This window comes from Chiroxiphia lanceolata, chromosome Z (assembly GCF_009829145.1).
Source record: "Chiroxiphia lanceolata isolate bChiLan1 chromosome Z, bChiLan1.pri, whole genome shotgun sequence".
In the NCBI taxonomy this organism is placed as follows: domain Eukaryota; kingdom Metazoa; phylum Chordata; class Aves; order Passeriformes; family Pipridae; genus Chiroxiphia; species Chiroxiphia lanceolata.
The window spans coordinates 58,537,819-58,555,243 of NC_045671.1; the positions used below are offsets into that span (position 1 = coordinate 58,537,819).

The following is a 17,425-nucleotide window of genomic DNA, read 5'->3' on the forward strand; positions in this document are numbered from 1 at the left end:
GATCCACTACCACTGCGGTTACTAGACCATGGCACTAAGTGCCACATCCAGTCTCTTCTTAAAAATCTCCAGGGACGGAGAATCCACTACTTCCCTGGGCAGCCCATTCCAATGTCTAACCACCCTCTCTGTAAAGAAATTCTTTCTAATATCTAACCTAAACCTCCCCTGGCACAATTTGAGACCATGCCCTCTTGTCTTGCTGATAGTTGCCTGGGAAAAGAGACCAACCCCCACCTGGCTACAACCTCCTGTCAGGTAGTTGTAGAGAGTGATGAGGTCTCCCCTGAGCCTCCTCTCCTCCAGGCTGAACAGCCCCAGCTCCCTCAGCCTCTCCTCATAGGACTTGTGCTCAAGTCCCTTCCCCAGCCTTGTTGCTCTTCTCTGAACCTGCTCCAGCACCTCAATATCCTTCCTGAACTGAGGGGCCCAGAACTGGACACAGGACTCCAGGTGTGGCCTCACCAGTGCTGAGTCCAGGGTAAGAATCACTTCCTTAGACCTGCTACCCACACTGTTCCTGATCCAGGCCAGGATGCCATTGGCCTTCTTGGCCACCTGGGCACACTGCTGGCTCATGTTCAGCATCCTGTCAATCAGCACTCCCAGGTCCCTTTCTGCCTGGCTGCTCTCCAGCCACTCTGTCCCCAGCCTGGAGCGCTGCAGGGGGTTGTTGTGGCCAAAGTGCAGGACTTGGCACTTAGCCTTGTTGAACCTCATCCCGTTGGAATCAGCCCAACTCTCCAACCTGTCCAGGTCCCTCTGCAGAGCCCTCCTGCCTTCCAGCTGATTGACACTCCACCCCAGCTTAGTGTCATCTGCAAATTTACTGATGATGGACTCAGTCCCCTCATCTAAATCATCAGTAAAGATATTAAACAGGACTGGGCCCAACACTGATCCTTGGGGGACACCACTAGTGACTGGCACCAACTGGATGCAGCCCCATTCACCATCACTCTCTGGGCCCGACCCTCCAGCCACTTCCTAACCCAGCACAGAGTGCCCCTGTCCAAGCTGTGGGCTGCCAGCTTTTTCAGGAATATGCTGTGGGAAACAGTGTCAAAGGCCTTACTGAAGTCCAGGTAGACACATCCACAGCCTTCCCCTCATCCACCAGGTGGGTCACCTGATCATAAAAGGAGATCAGGTTGGTCAGACAGGACCTGCCCTTCCTAAACCCGTGCTGGCTGGGTCTGATCCCTTGATGTGAGTGAAAGCAATGGTAAGCAGAGAGAGAGGCTGTATAGAAAGATGAACAGTTGCTTGCTGAGGCATTTGAAGATAACATGAAACCTCAATCACCTGTAGGATAGGGTAAGTTGCGTTTTTTTCTGACCTGTAAACAGAGAAGTGACAATTTCTATAAATACATAGGAGAATCAGGTTTTGCTGCAACTAAGAACTTAGAGTAAATTGAGCAGTTTACATTCCTTCTGCAGGGAGGCACTGGAGTCCTACAATAATAGAGCCTTTGTAAAAGAAAAATATTTGAAAAAAATTATTTATGGCAGTGTGTTGTGTGACTAGAAATGGCACTAGTTTTTCTCTTCAGTACAAAAGGTGAGAGCCAGGAAAATGCTGGAATTTAATCACTAAGTTTGTAAAAAAAAAAAAAAGAAAATTTGAAACCTCAGAATAAGGGAGATGCTGTGACAGTATCATGTTGTACCTGTAAGACTTCTTATTGGTATCTGTAATTTTTTTCCTTGATAGTATTTGTTAATTTGTCCAACTGAATTTAGTCTGTATGTATTTAAATAGGTGACTTGGTTGGTATCTGTAGGTGATGAACATCAAGAGTTTTCTAGTGCAATAAATGAGTATTTCTTTTACACTCAAGAACCCAGGACATCAAATGTGATTCTCAAGTTTCAGCTAAAATGAGTATATTTCCTCACAGTGCTGTTTTTAGGAATCTACTAGCTTTTTTTATTGGAGTGTTCAAGTGAAGTTAGTTCCTTAGTCATCTGTGCTTGGCTGTGTCTTTATATTTTTTCTTCATTGAATAAAAGGCAGTGATACATTTTTAGACCTGTTAGTATTATTTGATTCTGATGCTTCTAGTTAACATTTGAAGAGATTGGCATATTGTGTTATCTTCAGTTCAAGCAGCAAACAGCAGGTAGAACATTTAGCACAATTTTCAGTCATCTGTCTTCTGTTGCTTTGTTTGCAGTATGCATGCTTTTGTTTCCACTTTTCCAGCATCAGACTCATTTTATAACTTCTTTAAAATCTCTCTGGTATGTGTTGGATACATAATATCTTATCTGGCTGAATACATGTGCAGGCATGTAATTACTTGATGTTTGTCTCACCATATTCCAAGTGATTGAGAGACCAGTTGCAAAATAACATAATTCTCACTGAATCAATTTTCATGTCCTTGAAATGATAAATATGTAATTGTACAACCAGTGTTCTCTGATAGGTTGTTCAGTCTTGAATTGCAAAATTGCTAATAGGATGCTTTAATTATATATATTGTACTGGATATTGGTTTGTGTTAGTATTTCTTCTGCCTTTGAGCCTATACAATCTGTTGACATAATTGTACTGGAGGTAGTCTCTGTAAGCAGTTTAAATGTTGCCTTTTCTCAGGCATGGCTTTTTAAGTCAGATTCTATGTTACCTTAACTCTTCCACTATTGCCAGTATAGTTCTCTGCCTGAAGTATCTGTGATTTACCTACATTCTGTGTTTTATACTGTAACTCGAAGGAAAGCAAATTAGGAAATATTTTTCTCTCTTCCCTGTGTTATTCCCTTATGTTCAAGTCAAATCCAAGCCATACTCTGAACTTTACACTCACCCTGCTCCTTTTGCAGGATACTTGGACCTTGCTGACTGCAGTTCCCACAGACATACCTGGGAGAGAGCCAGGCTAGCAGTGAGCTTTGTCCAAACTGCCATGAGTTTTGCAGTGTGTGCTGCCCATGCTGCTGCCGCCGTTAATGTTGCCACCAGTACCTGAGCTATCTTATATCTGGCTCAGGAATATCTACATTCACTGTAGATCAACTATTTATATTGTAGCCAACTACAATATGAATGCTCTGTTAATCACAGCATGTAAATTCAGAAGCTTAAAAATTTAAATCTTATTTGGGCATAATAGTATGTTATTATTTTTGAGCAGCGTTTGTGGTAGCTGCTGTTGCATTTTCTTCAGTAGTTGCACAGAGTTTGTTGCTTCCATTCTCTCCACCTTCCTTGCACGTGAAGGATCTGGATTTTGCAGCTGCATCCGTCGATAACCACATCCTGGTAACCTGTTTAAGGTCTTGTCTCAGGCACAGGAGGCTTAGTCCAGTAAGAAATGCAATTGTCTTATAGCTATTTGAGCTTATTTCTTTGTCCCACTTTGAATTACCATTCAAAGAGATTGACCTGGCAAGGGAACCCTTTGGTGAGCAGGATGGCATTCTTTGGTAAATTAATGTGATGACTCTTCTTTCCAGTAGCAGGTTCTGATGTTTGAAATAGCATTGTCGGTTGAATGCAAGTATAACACAGATGGCAGGCAATAATTTGGTTTCCATTTTGGAAGGCAGACCAATGCTAATTTAATGAAAGTTTGGATGATTTAACTCTTTGAAAGGAAGTACCTGAAAATGTTACATAGATCCTGACTGCTCATCTTTGTTATTAACAGAATAGCATTTGAATCCTCCATTTAGGGACTGAAGATAGGCTAATCCCAGTATTTAAATGTAATATGTGAAGGATCTTTGCTAAGCTGCACAGACATTTAGAAAAGCTACCTCCTTTGACTACTGCTCTTAAAAATTTATTTGGATGAACTATGTGGACAGGTAAAGAGGAACAGAGGCTTCTCTGATAGATTACTGCAGAGACCCTAATAAGAGATGACGCAAGGTGGATATACATTATTTCTTTGTCCTGGTATTTAATCACCGTGAAGAATGTGGAGCTTGTTTTTAATAGCTTGTGTATATGGTATCTTGGCTAAATACTGTTGTGTTTCATGTACATATGTGTTTTGTTAGTCACTAGTAAAGGAAAAGGCCGATTTCATATACCATGGTGGACATAACATGGAAAAAGAGACAGTAGAAAGTCAGCTCCTTTGAAATACTCATCACCCTACTGCTTGTATACTTTTTTATGTGTTCTTTGACACCTTTTCATGTTTGTTTATAAACAAAACATCTGTACTTTGGAGGTCTTAGGTCACCCAGGTGTTCTCCAGACAGCAAATACAAGTGCAAGCAGAGTAACACAGACTCAAAGTTTCTAGTAAAAAACTTAGTCTTGTGTCTGGTGTCTCACAAAAAGGAGCTTCTTGCAGCCAGTTGGCTGCAATATAGAGGGCACTATCATTGTGGTCAGGATTTGCATCCTGCCTTGGGAAGTCAGAGGACTTGTTACAGACTCTCCAGATAAAATAGCAAAGGATTTTATGGCAAAATAGAAGATTCTGTTTATTTTATCCAACTTAGAATTAATCTGTTTCTTGTAAATATACTTCTGCCATCAGTTATTTTTTTCAGTATTCTAATATTTTATCCCAATGTATCATTTCTATTGGAAAGCTCATATTTTCCATAAAAAGCCTCATGGTGGTTTTATTACTAGAACATTTCCAATAAGGGACATTGAGATGATCCAGATGAACAAATAGAACAGATCAGGCTTATTTTTTTTGTCTGTATAACCATAGGTTTTAGCATGAGTTATAAACTTTTTCCTTTTCCAGTAAAAGATCAACACACTTTTCCTTAAGTTTGATTGTAAGGAAGCCAAATAGGTGACCACAGTGACAAGGAGATTTTAAAATACTGTCATCTCTGTAACAGTTGTTCTCTGCAGGGCCAATAAAGAAAAATACCAAAACCAAGTCAGACCTTGTAGCATTTTGGTTTGCTTACAAATCAGATTTCCATAGCCAGTGTGTCGCTGGCAAGGGAGAGACTTTTTAGTTTGGAAAGCCAAGTAAGTTATTTTTCAGGAAATGACAGAGAAGTTCCTATGGGATTTTATGAACCATGTGTTTGGAAAAGATTGGTTTAAAGAGAGTTGAAAAAATCAGAAAACTACTTACTCTTACATGTCAGCTACTCTTTCATTCAACAGTGGCAGCTCTGTAGAAGCCTCCTTCGAGCTTCCCATGTTATAAGAATTACAAAACCACCTGACTGGGTTGCAGTATGAATTGTTTTACTACTTCTTCCTCTAAACCCTAAGAAATATGACATACACTTCTAAAAAGCCATCTTCAGAAAGAATATCCCTGACTCCTATGAATGCCTTTTGAACATAATTCCTACTAAGACTGTGCCATTTTATGACAGGGAGAGCCCCATACTGCAAAAGAATGTAGGACATGGAACATCCTTAATTATTTTGTATTATTGGTGGAAAAGACAAACTGCACGCTGAAAGGTTCTTGAAGAGACTGTAATCTGATTTAGGTAGATACTGGTACCAGTGACACTGGTAACTGTTAGGGAAGAGAAAACTCTTTCAGTAAATAAATGGCTGAGGGTTGCATAAATTTGTGAGGAGGCATTTGAATTAGGAGCCATGTTTATAAAAACATGTAAGAACATGTGCTTGTGATTGTTCTTATGTACACTTTTTCTTTTTTTTTTTAATCAATGAAAGCCCAAGTTAACTTGTAGTAATATGAGATTTAACAGAAGAAGTCAGTGAAATGACATACTTGTCCTCTGAATGGGCTTATGTCACAGTAGAAAATCTATTTTTTGTGTCTTATAAAAACAATGAGGCTGCTTTTGTGGGCCAGGATGGGTCAGGTTAACTGCTTCGCACAGGCCGGAGCTGTTGGGAATACTCTCTGGAAATCCTGTAGTGAACATTTCACTTTTCTGTCGTGGTCTTTTTCCTTCACAGACTCTGGAGAAAGCAATGTCATAATTCCATAATGTCAAGTCTTGATTTCCATAGTCAATAAAAATCTGTACTTTTGTCCTTTTGCTGTAGCTTAGTACATTGTACTTGGGCTAAGTGAAACAGTCTGATTTCACATAACAGACATGACAGTGCTTGGGCTGGACGGAAGGGGCTGTTTATGGGTCTAACCCAACCTTTGAGCTGACTTCATCCAGCCTCCCAGCACTCTCATTCCTCTCAGACATTCTCTTCTTTTCCTTTACTACCTCTTACAGACGCTTTCATGTCTTCTTAAGACTCCAGCAAAACCAAGCGGAACAAACTGGTCTCTTCAGGGTAATACTGCTTCCTTCTTCGCTGTGGCCCAACTTGTTTCCCAGTTCTGCAGCAGAAAGGGGGCCCTTTCCTTACAGGCAGACCGTGCAGCAGCTCGTGTTAGGACTGCTTGTGTAGGAGGGAAAGAGCAAGAGGAGGCACAAGATATGACTTTAAGCAACCTGCTTAGGAAACAGACGGTCTTTAAGTCTCAACTACTGAACATGGTGGAAATAACCCAAAGTAAACACTGGGTGTTAGACAAAGGAGAACTGGGGGCAATATGGTTGGAGAGCAGAAGGGAGATTTCCCTTGCCTTACCTGTGACCCATGTCAGCCAGCCTCTCTGCCCTTGAACTGCCCTGTGCCTGCTGTAGAGCTGAGTTTTGCTACCCTGCTTTCCAAAAGATGAAGTCAGAATAAGTGAGTTTGTTTTCATCTGGGGGATAGTGAGATTCAGTTTTATCAAGGCTGCTCTGAAGTTTGAGTTGGCTCTAAATACTATCCTCATCTCCGCCTCTGCTGTGGAGGGCATTCAGGAGTATGGATCATTGCCATGAGGCACTTACACCCCTAAGATGCCGAATTGCTGCTGCGGCTACATGCAGCTCTGGTTACCACCATCACCCACTTGCTCTTACTGATTGTATGGAATATTATTTTCCCCTGGAAATAGGCTTAAAGTCGTCGTTTGATCTCTGCTATTTTCTGTAGTCTTGTTCTAGTAGTAGGTGTAGCACAACTGAGACAGAAAATGTACGATTGTCTGAACAATAATGAGACACTAAACACGTGGAAATCCTATTAGTGTTTCATGGACCGTAGCTGTCATTTCATTTGCTCTGGAATTCCTTCCATACGGCCATGACAAAGGTTTAAGGTTGAGTTTTCTTGACACTTTGAATACATTAGCCTGTTCCTCAAACAAAAGTCTGTCAAGTATAGTGAAGCATCTGAAGGGATGTATTTATTTCTGTAAGTAATATATTAAATAGAATTAGGGTCAGTAAGCTTGGTCTTGAGAGATAAAAGCACAACACTAGAATTTTGTGGGATTTTCTTTCCTGGTGAATGTTAGACAAATGTATCTGGTTTTTGTAAATTTCCCTTTTTCTACTTCTGTTTTTTGTATCTCCTCATTCTAAACAAGGCTGCCCCAAATCTCTTTCTCAACTGTAAGTTTTCAGAAGTTTTGCAATTCATTTTTGCATATGTAAATATACACAATATGATAGTATTAACTTACTGTAATTATAAATTATGTAGTTAATGTAATTTCCGTGAGTGAATATAAATCATCTGTGTATTTCTTATGTAATAGAAAACCAAGCTCAGATATTACTAATCTCGTTAGTTTTTGTCCTTACTCATGGACATGTTTGTCATTCTTGTCTGTGTTTTTTTTGTTAAACTGATCGCTCTTAGGTTTTTTGAGACTAAGTTACTGAAGCTGCATATTTTTGCATCAGATTATCAGATAAAAGATGTCCTTTTGTATCCAGTGTACGCATGTGGCATAGGTAAGAACTGAAGGGGGGCAGTGTCAGCGTTACCACACAGTTGTTGATGTGCACTTACACCTCCACTGAGTACCGTGGGCAGTTCTTGTACATCATACTGATTCTTGTTTTCTTCATTTGTGCTTTCTGCCTTCAAAATTCACAATGATACAGTACCAATTGTTTGCCCATACATAATTCAGTTTAGTTACTGTGTAGTACTGCCCAGTTTCTGCAGCAAGAAAAGAAATGTGTGTATTCTTCTTGAAAATTAGAGGTTTGCTAAGGATCAGATAAGTTCAGGAAAATGGCAAAATAAGAAATAAACAAAATGGTTTCCAGGATCTGAAAATAATCCATATAATTGGAACATAGTGGAAAGGGAAAAAAATTATATGTAAATCTGTTTTGTAGTTGGACCTGAAAGTTTTTATTGTTTTATTAACAAAAACCTTAGGAGTTCTTTTTAAAGTTTCCTTCACAGATTTGATGGTTATGAATTGCAGTGGCAGATATGCAGTTCTGCTAGGCAAAAGATCAGCATTATTCACTGATATCCAATCCAGAGATTTTTGCCCCATGTATCATTTATATGGGTTAAAGTCTGTTGGAAGAATGCTTTTAATGGATAATTATCTTCTGGCTATGTGCAGACAGCGTTGATAACTATTGTGGCAGCAACCAAGAACGGTGAGATGTTTCTAGTTGCAGAGTACTTGTAGAGTTTTCTAGGTGGTGTCTTCGTATCTGTTGTCCCTTGTGTACCAGTCAGAATGAACTCCAAATCTTTCAGTGCAGTGTAATTTGTGGTATTTCAATGACTATGGGAAAAGTATTTTGCTTGTCTTACTCAGAGATTAATTCTTGCATTTTTCATTGAGCTATCTGTCACTTATAGTAAATCATCTGTCTTTTCAGAGTTATCTGTTCATAGAACATTAACATTTTTACAAGAAAAGTAATTTCCGAGCAGTGTTGCATTTTTTCCCCTATAGTTCTTCCGTCTTTATTTTGGCACTTTCATTTATGTTCACCAGTTTCCTTACATTGTTTTTCTGTCAGGGCCTGTAGTTGCTCAGTTAAATTTGTGTGAGATTTGCCTATAGCTATTTTGAATCCATGAAGAGATCCTATCTCTCTCAAAACCTAATGTATCTTTCTGTCTTTTACACAAAACTATGTTGTTATATGAAATAGTGTCAAGGGAGTGCTTATAGCTGAGGCAGGAGCCCCTTAGACTCTTCAAATTGCTTGGCAAACCCTGCAGCAGAGACGCTAAACTTAGAATGATGAGTGGCTCTTAGCTGACTGAGGTGTAACTGGGTGTTATGAGTTGCTCGTAGTTCCTGGAGATCTAATATCAAGGAAATTCAAAACTGTTGCACATCTTAGCTGGAGACTCATGGTCACTTCTAACTTAACTAGTTTTATATTTTCTTGTTATTATTCCCAAAAAGTCTTCCTTGAAATTCCTTCAATGCAGTGGCTTTCCTGTGCAATCCAAAGCATTTTGTTCCTTGCAGAACTATTTCTGTCCTACAGAGTGTAGAATATGAGATGTAAATAATGTTTTCCTCTCATATAATTAGGTTATTAAGTCTCAACAAAAGAAAAAAAGCCTACATTGATTTTCTCTTGCATATGATTCTCTTTACAACTCTGAACTTACAACGTATTCTGAGAGTGCCTTGAAGTTTTTTCATGTGTAGAGGAAAATTGTTTAATAGTCCCTGGCTGTTCTTCCAGGGTACTCCAAATAGATAGGAGGGACAAAAGAAGTCAAAGCACTGAAATAAGGTCATCTGCTTGCAGTGATTAGGACACAGACACAGTCCTATTCAAAGAGGTAGAATGTAGCACAGGTTATTACAGTGATCCAAACTAATTTTGGAAATGTAAACATTGGTGTGAAATGACTGCAGTCCTGTCCATACTGCATTCAAACAAAGGTAGAAGCATTTCAGTCTGGATTAAATAAAATGCTGTCTGTTTTTAATGTGGTTTGGCTAGCCAGTGGAAACCATAGCATTTTAACCTGTTTGAAAGGCAGGTTCTAGTGGATAATAGGAAGGTTTTATACAGTATAGTTTCTGTATATTTGCTCTGATCAGTGCTAGCCTGGGCATATTGTGACAGAAAACCCTTTTTTCTGCATTCAGGCATAAACACTGTTTGCAAATTTATTTCAAAGAACTTTTTATTTGGCATAAGTTTGGGGTCTTGATGTGATCATCTGTGCTGAGCGTTGTTTCTCATTGTCCTGGAAATAATTATTTCCAGCATTTTTAGAGTGAAACAGAAAACAAAGAACTCCTAAGTAGACCGGGCACCTTTTCTGTAATACTTCTCTGCTGATTTTGTCTTCATTTAATAGACCGTGTGTTCTTGAGAACCTCAAAATTTCTCATCACTTGCCCTCAGAACTGACATGGTGACCTGAGAATTCAAAAAATGTCACGTTAGTGGCTACTAATTAGTGAGTCCAGAGAGCTGCTTTTCCTGGCCTTTCAACCTTCCAGAGGCAGCAACAAAACCTGTCACATGTATCATACAAAGAAAATAAGCATTTGCCATGTTTGCCTCTTGTTTTGTTTTTTCCCATGATGTAGATAGTGGCACAAGCCCACTTGAGACTATAGATGAATTTGTAGTTTAGAAGGAAATTAACCTAGTGTTTGCATTTATTTTACATGCATAACATAATGCATGTATTATCCAGTTCTTGCTGAACAAGCATGAGTGTGTTAGTATGCTGTGTTGTAAGAAGAGGAAAAGATTTAAAGAAAAGAAGACTCTGCAGAAGATGACTTTTTTTTTCTGTTTTTTTTTGTTCCTACCATTCTTTTTTTTTTAATTACTTCAAAGTGTATTGAATATTTCTGAAAGGAAGTGCTTTAATGCTTAGTTTGTAGTGTACAATATACAGTCCAGGCTTAAGCTGTCTGTTTGTATTTTTGTTGAACAAATTTATTAATAGAAGATTGATCTGTACTTACATTAATCACTGTTTTACTTCTGAATCTCATGAGACACCTTGGGTTTTTTGGGATCACTTACTAGAATGACTGTGGTAATATGTGCCATCACAGCCATGTCACAGAACTGTTTGTGCAAGTAACATTAATCTCTTTTTTATTATTTATAATTTTCAGGTCTTTAAAATAGAAGTGTTGATGAGTGGAAGGAAACATTTTGTGGAGAAGAGGTATAGTGAATTCCATGCTCTTCATAAAAAGGTATTGATCATTTTCTTGATAAGATGTATCTTTATTTTGCCTCAGTTGTGACATTTTCCTTTCTCTTGTAATTGTTGTTATACATGGTTTATCTTAAATACATCTTGTGGTTCATGTCTCTAGAAATTAATTCCTAACTAACTCAGTTTTTTGTGTTTTGTAGAAAGAGGTGATGACTTCTCACATGTAACTAATTCTCCTTTCTGGTTATTGTTTACATGCTACATTGCTAAAATGCTGTCTGTAGTATGCTTTTGTCTTCTTGTAAAGTCACAAAGTAAGGCACATTCCAATAGCAAATAAATGCAGTGGGTTTTTAAATCCAATTATTTGTTAGTTCTATAAATTGTGTTGCTAACCTGCCATATGTTGAGCTGAGGAAAAAAGTTGTGTATACAAAGAAACTAGACACGATAAAGACTGAGTAAACATCTCACTCTGTTGCACTTCATACAATTATTATAATATAAAATGTCTGATAAGCCTTCTACTGAATCATCTTAGTAAATATAGATGGGAACTCAGTACTTTCAAGGCTAGTTATCCACAAATTGTCCTTTAAATGTTTTGAACACTGTTAAAGGAAAAGTGTGATTTCTTCTCTCCAAGCTGAACTGAATGCTGCTGAAAGGCAAGTTTTGCAGTTTTCCTGCCTTATGGAGGCCAACTATTGTGAAGGAAAATTCTTCAAGAGCATTGCAGCCTGTTAACAGCAGTGGGGCTCCAATAAAGAGCTTCAGTCCTTCATTCCTGGGATCTGGGTGAACTAAACGTCTCTTGGTGTGTAGGTCTCAGTGGCAGTGCAGTGTGGTCACAGACAACTGCTCTGAGTGATTCTGTTAGTCTTCAGTACAGAAAAACTTCCTCTGCAAACAACAAAGACAGGCACATGTATTTACACCTTCTGCCAGTGCAATGTCAGAGGAGCTTATACACACCAGCTGGTGGTCCTGAATTATCTCAGGAATCATCTCTTTCAGGGAAGAAACATTATCCTGATGCCAGAGTGGATGATTTTGACACCCTTGTAAGATGTATAGATACAAGCAAACTTGGCTGAAGAAAAGGCAACTATTGACCTGTCTGTGTGTTGGCCATCAAAAGTCCAAAGACAAGAAAACATTTTGCTTTACTGCAACTTAATTGGGATGTACTAGTGCTTCTTGCCCCAGTACTGGTATCCTCTACCGCTTTTTAATACTCAATTCCATGTTTATTGTTTTAATTCAGATCTGTCTCAGATATTTTCTCCCTCATGTTGACATTGAATATGAAAACATGAACAACAGTGTCAGAATCAGTAGTATAACTCACTCACCCACCACCAAGCCTTGCAATGTATGTGTGCTTTATTTTACAGATGAGAGTAATCCTGCAATTGAAAGTAAAGCAGATGAATAGAATTTATGCAACAAAATAGGTTAGGAAACATTATGAGGGAAAAATCAGGATTTATGTGCTTATCCTTACCCAAGGATACCGTCTCTTATTGTTAGAATAGTATAGTATTGTATAATGCAATGTAGTTTAGAATTAGAATTAGAAATATAGAATATTGTCAATTAGAAAAGACCTACAGTGATTGTCTAGTCCAACTGCCTATGCAGTCCACGGCTGATCAGAAGTTAAAGCATGTTATTAAGGGCATTGTTCAAATGTCCCTTAAATTCTGACAGGCTTGAGGCATTGACCTCCTCTTGAGGAAGCCTGTTCCAGTGTTTGAGCGTTCTCTTGGTTAACAAATTCTTCCTGATGTCCAGTCTGTACCTTCCTGACACAGCTTTGAGCCATTCCCAAATGTTCTGTCACTGGATCTCAAGGAGAAATGCTCAGCACTTTCCTCTCCACTTCCCCTCCTCGGGAAGCTGTAGAGCAATGAGGTCACCCCTCAGCATCCTTTACTCCAAACTAAGCAAGCCCAGTGTCCTCAGCCACTTGGCATCCACCTGCCAAGCACATGCCAAAGATGGGTCCTTTACAAGCAGAAGAGAAGAAATGTGAGCACCAAGGCTGGAACTGGAAGAGGAGGAATAAAACCTGTGATTGAGGGCAACAGCCTTGCCACCTTTCCCAGGCTGCTCACCGTCTGGGCAGCTGCTGCATGTGTAGTTGTCCCTTCCCAGGGGTAGGACTTTGCAGTTCCCCTTCTTGGGGATCCAGCCTTAAGAAGATACGATCCTGGGGCGTGATGTAGAGAGCAGTAGGGGTTTTTTGGGCACCACCATAGCGAGGGTACACTGGACAGTGCAGGCTGGTAGGAGAGCAGAGCCCAGAAACACAGGGCAGAGGGTGTGGTAAAGAGGAGGCCATACCTGAGGTGATGAGCAGGGGGGCACGAGCTGGCCCTGGAGACCCCGTGTGGAAATCCTGTCCCAGAACCACCTGCAGAGATGCAGGCCTGGAGCTGGGCAGTATTTGCCTTTAGGGGAACAACGAAACAGTACCTGGTGCAAGCAGAAGGACCCATCAGCATTAAAAACCCATCCTTCTAGGAAAAAACGGGTGAAGATAGCAATGCCACCTGCACTGTTAATAACATTGAGACTTTTCCTGTAGTTTTTGTGCATTTAATTTGTTTGGATAGTTGGATAGTTAGGGCTGGGAGCTTTGAGGGCTGGCACTTGCCCCAGCTGATGGCCCAGTGCTCATTTAGCCATGTCCCAAGGCATTCCAACATCACCAACATGGTGCTGGCCTCTTGTTTGCTGGAGAGGGCTTGGGGCTCTCTTTCCCTTCTCTTCAGGGTTTGCTGTGGCCCCTCAGGGGAGCATTTACTGCTCCATCTGGAAGTGGAGGGCCTGGGCACAGCCTCATCTGGCTCCTCCTGGGACTCTTCTTGCTCTGTGGTGATGGCGATGGGAGCCCAAGGCTGGCTGCCAGGACCCCACCAACAGCAGCAGGGAAGGGGGCCTTTCTGCTGCTGTGTTTCACAGTGACACGTGCACACTCCTGATGAATGTCACTGTGCAGTTTTGGAGGGACAGCCCCAGTATCCTGCCCAGCAGCTCTGCATCCATCCTGTGATTGGTTGGGATGGTGTCCTCCACCATGACTGCCTCCAACACTGGTGCCAAACATCTCCATCTCCTGATGGATCCAGGGCTGCAGTGTCTGGAGGAACATTGCATGGTTCATCTGGCTCAGGGGCTGGATAACCCCTACAGGACACCTGGGCAGTCCCTCTGCAGCTCACCTTTGCGGTACTCCAGGATGATGGAGGTTCTGGGCAGTTGGATATCTTGGAGCTGCTCCTGCCTGGCAGATGACTTGTGGTTGTATCATAGATGGTGTGATGACATGCTCCACATAGTCATCATCCACCTGCACCGATTGCAGGAATGATAATATCCTCATGTTGCGGAGGGGGCACTTGGGCTTGTTCTCAGCCCACTGCAGGATGGACAGGGAGCAGAAGTGGTGGAGGCATGGCATCACATAACTGGCCTCCTCCCAGTTGTCCAGTCAGATGGGACAGTCGTTGTCCAACTTCACTGTAATTTCTGGAGTTACTCCACATAACAGTCATGAATGACTGCAATCTTGCTTTCAGATTTGTCTTGTTGTACACCACTTCCTCTGGAGTAACTTCCCTTGCAGAGACTTCTCCTTAGAATACCAGAAAAAACATAAATGATGCTCCCTTTCTCTCTCTGCAGAAATAGCAGCAAAACAAACCTGAAAAACAGGTATTGTAACCAGGCACTTTGCACCACTCTTCGGTTTGTTTAATCTTTTAATCCACTTGCTGTCTGTTCATTTTGCTCTGCAAACAGATGGAGACTTTCTTACTTGTTCTCTGTACAAATGCAAAGCGTCCAGCATATTTTGGCAACAATATACTCTCTTCTTAAGTTTTACATTTTGAAGTTGTAGTAAAATTTCATTAAGTGTGGTTGAACAGCTCATACTCTGAACCTTGCTTAGTGCTTTCAGTATTACAGAAATCTGGAGAAAGCATTTGCGTCAGTTCTCTTTCAGCATGCCAATACGGTATTTATCTTTTGTTCCTCTCTTCCCCTTTAATTTAAAATGTAAGTTTCCTTCTAAATTGCTGTAAGAACATGGCAATTGGAAAGGGCTCTTCAGACTTAATGCATATTCAAGGTGCCTTTAATGTTGGAGATATCTGTAGTGAGCAGGAGAAACAAAGCTTCTGTAGAGAACAACTGTGGTAGAAAATGGCCATAGAGGCTGATGGGGAGATTGTGCCTTTCACTGGAGAAGAACATGTCTCATTGGCATTCTGTGGAGGAAGGAGGACTCCACTGCTCATATAATGCCGATCTGTGGTTTGGTGGTTTTTCTTAATTTATTTTTTTTTAAACAAAACAATTTCCAAGAATATGTCTGGATTTGCCTCCTTCCTGGGTTCAACCTTTCATAGGTTCTAGTTGTGTAAAAAAGTAAAGCCCCACTTCCTATGCAATCTGGCTGTAGTGGAAAAGGTTTAAAACCTTTTGAAGACTACCATGCTACACCAGGAATACAAATTATTCCCTTGACAGAAACCATCCATGGCTGTTGGCGTCTTTGAACTAGTTTTCATAGGCTATTATACTTCACCCTGATTATGAGCAACAAACCTTGCCTTTCAGATTATGCACCATTCACATTACAGTATTATATTTAAGTTTGAACGAAAATGCTATTATTCTCATGTGGAGAGGATTTTTAGAAAGAATTAAATTCTTTCTAGGTGTATAACAGTGAAAAATACAAATGTTTGTCCATCTTTATTCCCAAATATCTTTTAGTACTTCTTTTCTAATACATTTTTAAATATTGGTAGGGTTTTTTAGCTACAATAATGCTAGAAGGTGACAGTGTTACAACTACTTGCAGTGAAATATGGAATAATCTGAAGCCATATACATCTTGTTTTGCAATTTGCTTATAATTTTAGAATAATTAGTATACATTCTAAATCATATTAACTTTTCACAGTTGGACAAATAATTCTTCACTTGATAATTTAAGCCATCTTTTAGTCTTTCAGGAAATAGTGACTACAGGATGTTGACAGGCATTATGGACAGTGTTATGGACAGGAAGGTATTATAGGCAGTATTTGTCCTCAGATAAATATTTATTGTGTAGGGACAAGTGTGAAGCAATACAGCTAATGCATGTGTAGTTTTGGTTAATATTCCTTGACATTGTAATAATAATTTGCAGCAATATATATTACTGGATTACTGTAAGCATAAGAAAGTGGGCTTTTAATGTATTCTTTATACATCTGTATGGGCTTTGTACCTACACATAGTACCTATGCTTGCACATTAAGTAATTGTTTTTTGGATGTTTTACATATAACAGGGCCACACAGCACAAAAGGATTGTTAATCATCAGCTGAGTTACCAACCACAGAGTTTTTATCTTATAAGATCTAGGTCTTGGTGGATCCTTGTGTAGTATTAGATTTGTCTTCACTTATCTGGAACATTCTCTTCATTTGTTCCTCATCTGCAGGTGCTGTCACAGTTCGCAACAGCAGCGACCATAGTTTCTTCAAGATCCTCAATCAATTTAGAGGAAAAATTTAGATGTGGTTATATTCTGTCTTTAAGATCAATCAGTTGAAGTACCTGGGTTTGGAGTTTTGTTTCGGAGTGTTGTTTTTCTCACTTCACTTTTAATTGTAATTTAGCACTGTTAAGAATTAAGGAAGTTGCAAAATGTTTCCAGAGCAATTGAAGTTTCCCTGCTGCAGCTTCGATACTTGTGATTGTGGAGACGTTGATGTGTTGCCACTGCTTTTTCCTATAGTGACATCTCAGCAAGCTCAAAGATGAAATGTAAATTCTTAGTCTCCCATGGGTATGCATGTCAAAGTCAATTTTGAGTTTCTTTCCTTGCATTCTTTGCCTCAGATTTACTCAGAGGCAATATCCAACAGAAAGAATGTCTAGTGCCACCTTCTATTAAAATGTTATGGAGGCTATTTCAGTGTTTACTTTTGCTCTGTAGTTTTAAGGAAAGCATTAATATTTTTTGGTTTTGAAAAAATGTGTTGCTCCATCCAGCAGGAGGATTTTTAGTGTTATTGGGTTGTATGTTTGTGTCCGTCTATATACACTCATATATATATATATATGTATGTGTATATATATATATGTAAAAGCTTTCCTGTGGTTATCTTTAGAGGAATAGTTATGGAGCTCTCTTTGAAATATATTCAGTGGCAATCTTGCTGTTCCTCTGTATAGGATATTAAACACAGGTTGTCAATCTGTTAGTGCAATTTGAGAGCACAGATATTTTGCTCACTTGATTACCAGCTCTCCACAGAAATGGTTAGCTCTATCGCCTGTACTTCTCACACCTGATCATAGTTACCTAAGTCTGGAGATAGAAGTTGTCATGGTGTGTTATCGCTGCACTTAGCAGGGTAGTGTCTGGGTATGTTGCGGTGCTGTTGTGAGGTATTATCCCAGGTTGGCTAATGGGGAACTCAAATTTCTAGTATTCTCATGTAGTTGTTGCCGTTTTGT

The 17,425-nt window shown here is 39.9% G+C and overlaps 1 protein-coding gene across 4 annotated transcripts in view; it reads left to right on the forward strand.

Moving 5' to 3' along the window:
- SNX24 (sorting nexin 24) overlaps positions 1-17,425 on the forward strand; it is an 87,927-nt gene that overhangs the window by 33,988 nt on the left and 36,514 nt on the right. For 3 of the 4 annotated variants that reach the window (XR_004354701.1, XM_032676279.1, XM_032676280.1), the window contains exon 2: positions 10,847-10,930. Coding sequence is in view for 3 of the 4 variants with exons in the window: in XM_032676279.1 (XP_032532170.1) it covers positions 10,847-10,930 (84 nt within the window). In the remaining variant the exon portion in view is untranslated. Of the gene's footprint in view, positions 1-1,191; positions 1,318-10,846; positions 10,931-17,425 lie in introns of those variants that run through there. The other variant, XM_032676281.1, reaches the window with a different exon arrangement.